At 36.5% G+C, this 13,919-nt stretch overlaps 1 protein-coding gene across 6 annotated transcripts in view; it reads left to right on the top strand.

Moving 5' to 3' along the window:
* Positions 1-13,919, top strand: part of SRPK2 (SRSF protein kinase 2) — a 100,049-nt gene that overhangs the window by 69,645 nt on the left and 16,485 nt on the right. For 5 of the 6 annotated variants that reach the window (XM_082009192.1, XM_082009193.1, XM_082009191.1 and 2 more), the window contains 6 exons: positions 342-507; positions 2,466-2,491; positions 3,950-4,196; positions 5,195-5,683; positions 10,586-10,686; positions 10,787-10,894. In XM_082009192.1, coding sequence (XP_081865318.1) covers positions 342-507; positions 2,466-2,491; positions 3,950-4,196; positions 5,195-5,683; positions 10,586-10,686; positions 10,787-10,894 — 1,137 coding nt within the window. The remainder of the gene's footprint in view (positions 1-341; positions 508-2,465; positions 2,492-3,949; positions 4,197-5,194; positions 5,684-10,585; positions 10,687-10,786; positions 10,895-13,919) is intronic. The other variant, XM_082009194.1, reaches the window with a different exon arrangement.

The raw sequence follows: 13,919 nt of genomic DNA, 5'->3' as shown, positions 1-13,919 counted from the left end.
TATCTTTTAAACAATGAACGAGTGAGGATCAGCCTTCCTGACTGCACAGGCAAATTCCTTTTTCGAAGGAAGACGTATCAGGGTTTTTTACACATGTGCAGTTCAACTAAGGAGCATTTGGGAAATGGACGTCTGAGAGCAGTTTGCTGTCACCAAGACAATTCATCCAGCCCCAGTGTCATGAAAGTCTCAATAACTGGGTTTATGAGCTAGATAAATTATCCTGTCAGGCCACGTATGGACTGCAGGCAATCGGTTGAACATCTCCGTACTACTAATAAATACATTTAGCTTGGTCTGGGTAATTAAAAATAATTTTCTAAAAACCTTTTTGTAATTAGGTACTTCAAGGTCTGGATTATCTACACAGCAAGTGCAAGATCATTCATACGGATATAAAGCCAGAAAACATTTTGATGTGCGTGGATGATGCCTATGTTCGTAGAATGGCTGCTGAAGCTACCGAGTGGCAGAAAGCTGGTGCTCCTCCTCCCTCTGGCTCAGCAGGTATGACAGTATATTTAAATGATATGTAGTAAATTTCCATCAATATATTAATGCTAACTGGTATTTTATTTAATGCAAATTAACATTTTAAATAATTGCATGTGAAAAATGCACATCTAGTTAATTCTTATTCATGCTTTTGAAACTATCAGGGAAATGCTTTCTTCTCAGTTTTGCATGTTCAAGTTGTCGGGGTCCCCAGAGACAGAGAAAGATTTATTGGTATAAACTTACTCTCCTCCCACCCCACAAGTTTTACTGCTTGGGTTTTAGCCACACTGAAGCGTTGCATCACTAATATTATCAATAATTAATAATCCTCCCTAAATTATGTGTCACATTCCATTACAAGTTCACCAGCGTCCTTGTGAAGTTACCTGCCTTTTCATCAGTTGTAACATATTCTCTGAATGCAGTGAAAAGTTTTAGAGTCCATAGTTTTTCACCCTTGAAAATGGAATTTATTGTACCTAACTGAATTTGTGATAAGCCCTTCTCCCTACCCCACTGTGTGTGAAATTTTATATGTTAAACTTGCGAAGAGTTTAGGTAGGAGCTCTACATTATGTTTTAACTAGGAGGAACCACGGTAAAGAAGTTGACAGCAAGCAGTAAAGCCATTGTAATATTGTCAGAAAATGTATTACAGGTTAAAATCTCTAAGGTATAGTAAAATACTTGCTATATCAGGAACAAATACTGTGATAAAAATCCATAAATATTTCGTGGTATTACATATGTTAAGATGCAAAATCTTATAAATCATTAATATATTGTACTGAATTTTACATAATGTGTAATCACATAGCTAAAGGCTGTATGCTATTTATGTGAAAGTACCTTGATTTTGTCCATGCAGCCTTTATATTGCTTCCTGACATGAAAATAAATATTATTTTAAGGAATATATTGATGGAGTTTTTATCACACTTTGTTCTTAGCAAATTGTAATTAAATCTGTGGCTTTCCACACAGGTGCTGAAGATGTGTTTTCTTTACAGCATTTCAAGAATAGGTTCTGCATAATTTCCCTTTTTAAATCAGTGATAGTACTCAAGTTTAAGAACCTTAAGTCAACCTTTTTGAAAACCTTGCCCTCTCAGGGCCATACAAGCAGTATTTTCCCTGAACTCAGCAGCAGCAGCTGAATGTGTAGAAGACTGAAGTCTCTACTGTCTCTTTTTTTTTTTTATTTTGCATTTGTTCATTGCTGTATGTGTCTGAAGAAGTTCGCGAGAGGTTCTCCTCCCCCGTTCAGTTCCTCTTTCTCACTTCCACTTTGCCTCTGTCTCCCATATTTTGGTTTTTTTATTATTTGGGGAGGGATTATGTGGCTTGTTATTTTTGTTCTGTGCATTTTCACCGTTAGTACTGTAATCTCATCATACCTAGTCATTGATGGTATCGTTCAGAGGTCTATGCTGGAGGTGCTTTTTCTGTGGTGGTGTGCTTTTTGCCATGGGCACTTCTTCATGCCTCCAGTCCTAGCAATCAGCCTACCTTGTTTCAGAGCAAAGGAATCATGAACATTTGACTTTACTGTGTTGCACTCAGCAGAAGTCATCTTTGTTGATACTCCCTGAACTATTTAAAATCTATCTATACCTGATCAGTCAGCTGACTACATACATTTCATCTGTGACAACTCTGCAGTCATTTAATGTTTTCTGTCCGCTCTTTACTGATTCAGACTTTCCTTTCTGACTTTCATTAACTCTTCACCAACCACAACAGAGTGAACAGAAACTGATGCTAGCTCCTTCCAATTCCAGATGCTCTAATGGAGACATCAAATGATTTCAGGCAGCAGGTACTTGTAAAGAGTAAAAAATTTGACTAAAAAAATAAATCGCTGCTTCTATTTTCCTAGGAATATTTCTACATAATTTCTACTACTTTCTGCTTTTATAGAGTTGTTTTTGTAAAAATATACCTTTAAATTTTTTTTTTCTTTTTAGTGAGTACAGCTCCACAACAAAAGCCTGTAAGTATTGTTATATAATTCAAATTAACTATCTTATTTACTGTGTTTCTGTACGTATTAGTAGCTATTAGACTGTTGGTAGTCTCTACCCTTTTTAAAAGCTTCCTTTGAATAAAGCTTTTATCTTTCAGTGAACACTTGCTTTTAACATCTTTGGCCTTACCACTTTTAAGCACAGTATTTCTCTGGTGGAAGCTCTCATAGACTTACAATTCTATAGCTATGTCAAAGAAAGTAAGCATTGCCATTTTTATCTCTCGAGGAATAATCCGTTCCGTTCAAATCCTGACAAAAATGAGTGCATGCACTAAATATCATGCATTGCAGATAGCTTAAGGACTTCAAGGCCTTAAAGTAGAGGTTTTTTATGAGGTTTGAAAGATCCTTTTCCCATATACGCATAGCGGATAACCACTCATTAATACAGCTATTTAGAAATACCTAAGGTCAAACCTGCTTTCTATGTCTGTGTGTACAGAATGTATATAATTTCACTGGGCATACAACATGGATGAAAATTAACAGGATTGTCAAACTAGCTGTCCGGTTTTGACTGTCCTGTAGCTTCTTTCGAAGATAGCAGGATTTACAGATAAACTTTTGAGAAAATAGTATTTCCCTTTGTTCCTTGTACTTTATTTTTTAATTATATGAGGATTTCTTACTGTGATACCTAAACAATGAATGAAAATGGAATAGATCTAATTTATCAGATAGTAAAAACAGAAGTTAGAATTCAGTTAAAATAAAATAAACTGTTTCAGACCTAGCTCAGATGTGTTAATTTTTCTTTTCCTTGTTATTGTACCTGAGTTTTTCAATCCTTGTGTTACATAAAATGTGAAACTTCTCATAATGGCCATCTGTTGTTTGTGATTCATATGTTTTGGGCCAGAAGTGAATAATAAAAATGCTTTCCTTTCACAGGGAAATAGCTGAACACCACAGAATTTATTTACAATTCTTTACAATTTTCAATCTCTGGCTTTCTTGAATCATTTTTCTCAGCATATTTTTTCTGGTCATTACCTGCATTGTACAGAGACAGAAATAATGTATAAAATTTATATGTAAATAACTAGATATGATAGCAGAATATCTTCCACATGCAGTGTCATCTGTTGATCTAGATTAAAGTTTTAGAGTATTATGCTAGTTGAGATTATAGGATCATAGGAATTTTACTGTGGCATCTTTGGATGAATTGTGCTCTTGTATCTAATATACAATCATGTAAAATAACTGTGTAAGATTTTGGTAGCTTTTTGCTTTGTATAACCCTATATTGCTGCTGATTTGAAGTAAAATGGAAAAAGCAACATATTTACTATATTAATTGCCATCCGGTATTTTCAAATAAGAAGTAATCATACTGCAAGTGAATTTGGTGTGAGATGCCTTGAGAATAATTGTTTCGTTTTTTTTGTTTGTTTTGTTTTGTTTGTATTCATATTTTAGGTTGGAAAAATATCCAAAAACAAAAAGAAAAAACTGAAGAAAAAACAGAAGAGACAAGCTGAGCTGTTAGAAAAACGCCTGCAGGAAATAGAAGAACTAGAGCGAGAAGCTGAAAGGAAAAAAATAGAAGAAAATGTAACCTCAGCTGTACCGTCAAATGAACAAGAAGATGAGTACCACCCAGAGGTGAAACTAAAAACAGCTGATATAGAAGAGGTGGTAGATGAAGAACCTGGAAATGATGATGGTTAGTATTACCTGCTTTTATTGGCCCTGAATTTACTGTTTCAGCAGGGAAAGTAATTTCAGCATTGCGTCTGATGAAGTGAAGAAAGTCTCCAGACTTTCCTAGATCATTAAGTTTCATTTTCTCCTGTAGGTAAAAATCATAACTACAAATTCTAAAAAGGAAAAGTGAAGTCACACCTACTGTAGAAGTGAATAAAAACGTCAATAGCAATCTAGCTATCAAATCCCATAAAAGAGCACATAGAAAATTCAACAGAACAGTCATCATACCACATTAAGTGGCATAACCAAGTATCTTGGTGAGATAGAGGAAGAATAAGATGCATTTGTATTCTGTAATATTAAGGTAGTTGCAGTCATCCTTACTTTCCCCTTTTCTTGTTAACAAATGTTTGTTGTAATGATCTATTCAGGTAATAATTGCAGCTTCTTCACTAAAATTCTTAAGATGTCTTGTTAAAATTCTTGTTTAGTCCTGGTGGTTTGGAGCATAATTGTTATGGTCCAACTCTTTTCTGCCTTCCCTGGTTTTCTTGTCAATTCCCTCCACTTCTGATAAAAATGTAACTACTGAGATTGTCTTTTGATTTCGTTTCATTTAGTTCTGTTCTGCTCTTACTGTTAATTTCCCTGCTTCTGTGATGACTCCCTGTTAGACACAGACTGAGTTACAGATTTGTAAAGCTTCCTTTCAAGACCTTGTATATCCTCCCTTCGTAACATTCTTCTCTTCTGAATTGTTCCCTCCTGAACCACTTCCCATTGTTTATTTTTTCCAACAGGCTTACTAGTTTTTTTCTTTTGCCTTTAATTTTGTTTTTTAAGGTCTTTGCATATTTCAGTGATATTCACTGTTTCCTTGCGTGTTATGTCAGAAGTCAAGTAGTTACTTTTACAAGTAGTTAAAAAATCACAAGTGGGTAAAAAATTCTAATGCCTAATTTCAAATGGTATGTTGATGTATGATCTAATGTGTTGCTCACTGAAATTTTTCAGGTGAAGCAGAAGATCAGGATGAAAAAGAAGACACAGAGAAAGAAAACACTGAAAAAGATGATGACGTTGAACAGGAACTTGTCAACACTGACCCTACAGACCCTAAGTGGATAGAATCCCCCAAAACAAATGGCCATATTGTGAATGGCCCATTCATATTGGAACAACAGATTGAAGATGAAGATGAGGAAGAGGAAGAATGTCCAAATCCAGAGGAATATAATCTTGATGAGCCAAATGCAAAAAGTGATTACTCTTATAGCAGCTCCTATGAACAGTTTAATGGTGAATTGCCAAATGGACGTCATAAAATTCCCGAGTCACAGTTCTCTGAATTTTCAGCTTCAGTGTTCTCTGGGGGTTTAGAATCTGTAGCTTGTGGTTCTGCTGTTTCTGAAGGATCAACTGTCACTGAAAGAGAGGAGAGCAGCCCATCTCACGACAGGAGCAGAACAGTTTCAGCTTCAAGCACTGGGGATTTGCCAAAAAGTAAGTATTCCTCTTAAGTGGCATATACTGTGCTTGAAGTCCCTTGAAGCTATAGATGATGTCTTATGTAGACTGAGCAGTGCGGTTAAACCTTATGTATATGATTTATCTATGTTCAGTGACACGCGTATGCAGATTTTACTTTTTATTTGTTTCGGGTATTTTGGTGAAAATTCAGTACCAAGCCTTATGCGTAGGCTGTCACACGTTTCTTTCAGTAACAGAAAAGGACCTTTCAATAACAGACAAGGACTCTGATCACACCATTTCCCTGACTTTGACTGAACACTAGCTCTAGCACTTCTCAGTGATGCTGACTTTACCTACAGGTGAAGTCTTAAAAGTTTTTAGTTTCTGGGTTGGTGCCAAACTTCCTCATGTCCTGGCCTGCTTGGTGCTTGAGTCTGAAGAGTGCCCACTGAAACAATAGTGCCCATGTGCCAGCCTCTGCAGTCAGAGCAGTCTGTTCAGGCTGCTCCCAAATGCTCTCCTTCCTAGGCACTCTCCAGACTTGGGGAGGGATGTGGGATATGGGGTCAGATTAACCATAGCAAGGGCTGGGCTACAGCTGCAGCCCACTACTGAGAACCCTTTTTTCATTGCTGGCTGGTTCACCTTCTTGGTTGCATCTACACTGAACATTTTGCTCATTGAGTTGTACATTGCGTGAATGCAAAATCTCAATTATAATTATTTTAAATCCAGTATTTCATCTTAGAGTTCTTGCAAAACAGCAGAGCAGATATCTAGAAATGAAGGGAGGCTTTCACGTTAGTTTGGTCCCAAAGCATTCTGGTGAATTTTGAACTCCTAGGACCAGGTTTCAAGGAAAAGCAAATATCTTAATTTTGAATGGCTTTTAGAAATGGAGGGGGGGGAAAAGCACTTTTGATTTGAGTTGATGGAAGACTTTCGTCTAGTAGCATGGGTATTACATGAAAAAAGGAGGCAAATAAGTGAAATAGAAAGGCAGTGCTTAGGTTAAGAAAAAATTGTAATAGTCTCATTAAAGACAATAGCTTAGCTAAGCTTACTTTAAGTGAATTGGATGATTTTTCTTGCATTCAAACCCGGGTGTTTGATAGATGTACCTTGGGACACAATACAAAAGCATTCTTGTTGAATTCAAACAAATCTACCATCTTAAATTTTAAGAGGAAAGCAGAACTGAGGTTTTTTGGTTTTTTTTTTCCTGCTGTAGAACTTGTTTTTAAGGGTGTTAGATAAGTTATTGTAGATTAAATATTTGCATGGACAGGTCAGTCTACACAGGAAATTGAAAAGGAAGTTTATAGTTGCAAGTAAGCATTATTCCCATAGTTAAAGGGCGGAAGGTGATCATGAGATCACGTAACCTGACTTCCTTTTATGACAAGCCAGTAATACACCATCTGTTAAGCCCAGTAACCTTTATGTTTAGCTTAAAACATATTTTACAAAAAGATACCTGCTCTTGATTTCAACAAATGATAAAAAGTCTAGTGTGGTTGAAGTGTGTTCCACTGCTCAATTCTCAGAACTGTTTCAGAAGAATTGTAGCAAGTTTGGATTTGTCTGGCTGCAGCTTCTACCTGTTACTTCATGTTATATCTTTTCTCAGTCGTATTAAAAAATTCTGTAATATGCTTTATTTTCATTCATTAATGATTCTTTTCTCTTTCAAACAGTTCCCCTCTTAACCTTTTATTAAAACTCAACAATATGAATTCTTTGTCTCTGTAAGGCATGTTGCCAACCCTCAACTCATTATAGCTTTTCTGTATTCAGCATAGTTCTGGACATGTAAATTCTAGCCACCAGAACTGCTCAGATCCAAAACTTTTGCCTGTAAATCCTGTTTATTGAAGACCTGGAAGGTGAAATCTTGGTGTCACTGCAAAGAGCTGGATTTTTGCCATTAAATTAAATAGCTCCTAGGGTATTACGCATAGGTTTTATTTATAGTGCCAGTGGCTAAACGATAAATATATGGATTTCAGCTTTAATAGAGAAAATACTGAGACACTAAATCTGTAAGCGTATAGAAGAAAATAAGATAGCTTAGGAGGAGGTCACCAAGCCAACATTGTCCCAGATGAAGTTACTAAATTTAAATAGAGATGTATTGAAAAATACAATTGAGCGTATTTGTTGGTTTGAGCAGTTCACACAGTTCATTACACAGTCTGACAGGTAACGTAATCTGCAGGTAGGCAAGAAATGTGAAATAAAATACAACTGAGTAGAGCTGTATTTCTGGAAAATGTCAAGATCCAGGCTAATAAGTCTTCCAGTCCATCTCCTTCTACTCTGTACTCCCTTAAACAATGTACAGGAGGTTCCTAGATGCCTGGTAGCCTCTGTCTTTGTGCTCCTGGCAGCATACAAGCAGAAAGCCTCTACTGCTGTTTGTCTGGTGTGATGTGTAAAACCCTCATGCTTCCAGAGAGTAAAGCTGGTTTTGTCATCATGGGAGAAGCTTATTTCCATAGCTTACAAAAAACCACTATTTTATTCCTCCTTGATGCTATCTCATCAGGAGCAACTTACAGACTTTTTGTGCAAAGAAAGAAGAAAGATACTAAATTCAGCCATAGCTTGGGGACTTCTTCCCCAGTAAGAGGAAAAGCTGAACGTTATTAATAGTAATGGAATCAGTAATAATGTTGGGTTAAAGAGTAATAAAACAGATTAAGGTATTTAGAAAGAAGAAAGATACAAGAGTTGCAGGCAGTATTTTTAAATGGTGCTACTTTTTCACGATAACTTCAGTGCCCTTTGCTTATACAGAATTAAATGTTATTTGTTCCTCTCTGTCTAGGCATTGTTATACATTATTAAGTAACGTGGTGTCATCTCTTTTTTTCAGGATGCTTGCCTCATTCAGTGCACAGACCAATTTGTGTTCAGTGGATGAGCAGCTACTAAGTTTTTACCTTTTTCAAATTCTCACTGCATGACCAAATGCCCTTAATATAGATCTTTAATTTCCTCATGACTCTCCTCCTCATTCCATTGTTTGAATGTTTACTGAGTATACTACCATGCTGAGGCTGTGAGAAGAGGAGGTGATATTTCTCAGTTTTACAGAACTAGGACACACAAAAGTGAAAATCAGAAATGCTCACTAATTTATTGCTCAGGTTGAGCTCCTTTGGATGCTTTTTTGAGAGTACTTGTTAAAAGTATGTTCCTTTTGACCTCACTTTCAGTTGTGAATGATCCACGTTTTTCAAATTCAGAATCCAAGGTCTCATATTCAGCTCTCGGAAAATACAGGACATAAACTTCGTGAGTTCCTGAGAAAAACAGAGAAGTGTAGGCACTTGCCTATTACCTTGTCGGGTCCCTTGGTTAGAAGAAGGTTGAAGCAAGCTGTTTTCTAATGTCATATTCAGGTGTCTTGCTGATGAGGCTTTTTTCCCCTGCTTCATTCTGCTTTGTTTACTGCAGTCCTTCACCTTCAGCAAGACGTGTGGGAAGGATTTATCTAGCACTGTCTTTTTTTTTTTTTTTTTTTTTGCCAGGGCTACTGAATTGAGAAAGGTCTTGTTATTTCTTGAATAATGCATGTGATTGTGTTAAAAAATAAATAATGACACTACTATACAGCATACTCATAAGGGAAGACTTTAATATTAAAGCTTACTAGTGCCTGTCTTTTAAGTTCTGGATCGCAACCTTATTCTTGCAGTGTATTTTACTTTTATGCCCTTTTTAAAAACTTGAGTCTTGGACTCCATTCCAGCTTTTTGAGAGGACTGTTTTGTTGAGGTCACTGCCCCTTTCATCTTCTGCCATTTAGTCATGTCTTTTCTTTCCTTCTCTCCCTTGGTGGATCCTGCCACTTTCTTTCCTGGTTGGCCAGTATTTCAGTGCCCTGATGTCCCAGGGCATTTTTCAGGCTTGCTGTCCCAGCAGTTGAAGATCGTCATCTGATTTTTGTCACTCCTAACTCACCATTCAATATCCTGTATTTTTTCTCCTTGTCCCATGTCTGGTGTATTTTTCTCTTCCAAGTCTTACAACAGTTAACAAATCATTATATCCCCACTGGAGTCCCAAGTGCCTTTCGCATCTAGTATATCTTTCTTATCTTACCTACAGTAATAGCTTTGGGACAAGGGAACTGAGATGAATCCTCTGCTGATATGATATCCTGATATGATCTTCTGCTGTGATTTGTGATACCTGCTTCTGCCTTCCACATTGAAGTCAATCCGCTTTCTTTCCAATGCAATTTAGGAGATAGCAGGTGGTATATCTGAATAAAGAAAAGCAGCAGTCCTCCCGGTCTGCTGTCAAGGTCATCAGTGTCCCGAGAGCCTCTAAAGATTGCAGGATTGATTAAAGTTCTACCTTTTTAGTCTGGGTCATACTCAGTGCAAATAGGACCTTCAGAGAACTTTGATTCAACGCTGAATTATCTGTGAAATAGGTGACAGTCCCCAGGGCTCTCAAATTAGCTAGGTTTCCATGAGTCTTGCTCCCCTTGGGAGAGTTTGTTTTTAAAAAAAGAAAAAATTCCAGCCAAATCTTATTTACCTTAACCAAGAATGGAAGTGCAAAATTTTCTCAACCAAACTGTTCCAAGAACGTATCTTTCATGTGGAATTCTTGGAGTTTGAATTTTAACGTTTTCTATCTGAATCTATTCTTGGAAACATATGCGCTGTTTTTGCTTAGAAGCTCCTCTGGATATTCTAATAGTAGTCATGTGGCAGTTAAAGAATGCAAAAAATTTGCACTTGAAATTAAAGTTAAAGATCCTATTTATGTTGCTTTAATTTCTTGTAACATTCAGCAAATTATTTTGATGTCTCCAATGATTACAAAACTGGATAAAGTGTCAAGGAAGAACTGCTGCGAGATAATGAATAGTATGTTCAAAATACTAACTAGTCTGCATTTTGCTTGTGTTAGCAAAAACTCGTGCTGCTGACTTACTGGTGAATCCACTGGACCCAAGAAATGCAGATAAAATTAGAGTTAAAATTGCTGACCTGGGGAATGCCTGCTGGGTGGTAAGTATAACTACATTGTTTTAGCTATTTAGTCTTCACTGTTTAGAACAGGCCTCTTTATTGTTCATTTTTGCCATTAATGTGGTTCTTTCTGTTTTAGCATAAACACTTCACAGAAGACATCCAGACAAGACAATATAGATCCATAGAGGTTTTAATAGGAGCAGGTTACAGTACACCTGCTGATATCTGGAGTACAGCGTGTATGGTAAGAACAGTACTATGCGTATTTTACAAGAATAAACCTCCTAAAAAGAGTTGTTTGTTTAGTGAGGAAACCTGATGAGGATGGTTCTGACATTTTGACACAAATACATTATCATAAATTATGTTGTATCAGATAACTGCTACTGATTGTTCCCCTTTATTTGAATTTCTTAAGCATTCTTAGTCAAACGTAAGTATTTTGGAGAACATTTCTAATTTTCATTTGATGCATTTTAAACTTGCAGTCAAAAACATGTGAGTTTGGAGGGAAATACATGTATATTTTAAATGTCAACGTCTGACTGAAATAGTATAACTGCATGTTTCCTTCTTGTCTTAGAATCTATGCAACTGTTTGCTGTGTTTCTATTCCTTTTTCTAGCATAAAGTAGCAAAACAGTGAAATACTTGAAATTCTTGCCAAGTGCAGTGAAAACATTCATCAGATTAGGCTTGCAAATCACAGCTTTACATTCTAAACTTTGAAGAGAAGGAATTAATTAGTAAAATATGTGGTAACATTCTGTAGAATTAGATTTAACACAGTAAAACTGAAATGATACCTCTTTAAAAATATTTAAAGAATAGAAAAAGTAAAAAATTAATCATTCAACTTACTGAAACACTCTGTAGTATCTCTTTGGGGACAAATAGGCTACATGCATCTTCTCATTAAAGATAGTTTTGGAAATACATGTAGAAATATCTTTGTCTATTTTAAAAGTGAAAACTTATTCAAATCTTTATATTTTACAAATACATGTCTGAAAAGAGTAACTGTGTGAGGAGGAGGAGAAGACTCAAATACTAGACAGTTTGCAGGCGTGGGTGATGAGAAGAATTGCAGAGCTCGGAGAGGAGGAGGATTGAAAGGAACAAAATCCCACAGATATTATAAGCTCAGCAAGCCATGTGTTGGCAGTAACTAACCCAAAAGTAAATTTGCAAGTATATTTTCTTGGGAGCTTAGTACTAGCCTTTGCTTTAGTACACTGAAAAGAACATCCATTTCCAAATTTACTCTTCCATTTGGGGACAAAATAATATATTTTTCTATTAAATTGAAAACAAAGAATAGAAGATATTCCACAGTTTTGATCCTTAATTCTTTGAATGATTCTTCTCTAAACTAACTACAAAATTACTATAGAGAGTTTTCATTCCTTTTACCTGATATCTTTTAAACCTGATTGGAACTTGATACCTTTTTATGGTATTGAATACCCTATATTCATCTTCCTTTAAGGTTGTACCTACCCCCTGCTAATTTTATATACAGTTCTGTAGCTAAAGCCACATAATAAAGCTGGTCTGTCTAGGTTTGTGTTTAAAGAAAGTGGGGTACTTAATAGCAATATCACACCTAGGGAATATAATATTCTTACAATATTTGAGGTTGTCCAGCCCCTTATGCTTTAATTCTTTTCCATGTTATATAAGTGTTACTGCTTTCTTCATGTGAGTCCTTTCTTAAACTCAAGGAAAAAAAAAGCCTAAAGGATCTCTGCCACTAGGAGTATCTTAATTCAGATTCACAATTATTTATGAAATTTCAGTATTTTAATGAGAAAATTATAATTTTGCTGTCTTGTTATGTAAGCTTTAAAGATAGTAAAGCATTTGAGGTAGAAATGCTGGAGTTCTGTCTTCTGCCACAGACTTTGGATTTTTGCCCTTAAAATATGCTGTAGAAATTTTATAATCTTACAGCACTGACATAGTTGTCATTGTATAGTCATGTAAAAAAATAGAGATCAGTCTCTCAAGCTCACCCCAAAAATTCATTGTTTCAAAACCCCTCAGGATCTGCTTTCATTCCTGTGTGGTTGAGAAAATGGGTCAGAACACTGCGAGTGCTGATCCTGTATCAGATGGAAAATGGTTCTGAGGTAGGGATTGACTTGAAGACCTTAACAGCTCTTTCTGCATGGGTCTTGTAACAGAGATTAAGGGCCAGGGAAACGTTCCTGATGTGGAACTGCGAACTCTCAATTAATGTATTTAGGCTGTCTTTGGAAGTTATCATTTGGTTCTCTCCAATCCCTAAAGCAGCCAAGAACTGTGGGGTACTGAAGTGTTTAAATGCAGTTGTAGTTCCACTTGCTTACTCAAGTTTGGATTTCTTGTTGTACCCAGATGTGATTCGAAAAATGCCCTTATGGGTTACCTTGCTCTTGTTTCATATTTAATTCTCTTTGTTCCGTAATGTTTACTGTTACATGTGTTTTCAAAAGGATTGTCTGCTGGAGCAGGAGCTGGAGGTTTTGTTTGTTTTCAGCCAAAATACAGCTCAAAGAAGAGCAAGGAGACTTCTTTGTCATGTTGCTTTGCATGTCCAGAGAAGTCCAGAGTCATTAAGGACATTTCTGGAAGCAGTAATATGCAAAATGGGTGGTCTAGCAGTATTGCCATGACTTTTATTCTTGGTGAGTTTCCAGCCTTCCATACTTTGCCCAGTGTGACAGTACCAAGCACACATAAAGCGGTGTCCTACTTTATTGCTCTATTGATGGCATATGGTATTTCTCATTTCCTTCCTTTTTAAAATTAAAAAAAACCCCAAAAGTTTGACAATCAAGGGCTAGCTATATGTTGTGACCTAAGTTTGAGGTTGTGTTCAGGTTAGGTAAGTAATTGCTCTGATTGTATCCACCTGTCAGAAATACTACATTTGTGGAGGGGTCGGCAAGGTGCCATGTGGCTTTGCAGTGGGAGCTGCTTTACATAATTACCAATCCTGTCCTTCATTCTGATCATGATTTTGACTTTGGATGAGCTTTTCTGTCTCAGTTTCTCTGCTGAATGATTAATACACATACTGCAGAAGTGTGTGCCTGATATGAATGCTGAGAATTAATGTGAATGCAAAGTGCAGTAAGGTAGTATCAAAGCAAAGATGCGACATTATGCTTTTAAAACCCTTGCTTGCAACTGCGTCACTGAGCTGGTTCTCTGAACCTGCCCCGAAAGAGTGTTCAGAATATTTTGGCCTCAGTATATCCTCATCTGGATGGAATTGTGTGCAA

The sequence above is a fragment of the Phaethon aethereus genome (assembly GCF_964289735.1).
Source record: "Phaethon aethereus genome assembly, chromosome: 1".
In the NCBI taxonomy this organism is placed as follows: domain Eukaryota; kingdom Metazoa; phylum Chordata; class Aves; order Phaethontiformes; family Phaethontidae; genus Phaethon; species Phaethon aethereus.
This window is presented reverse-complemented; position numbering and strand designations above follow the sequence as displayed.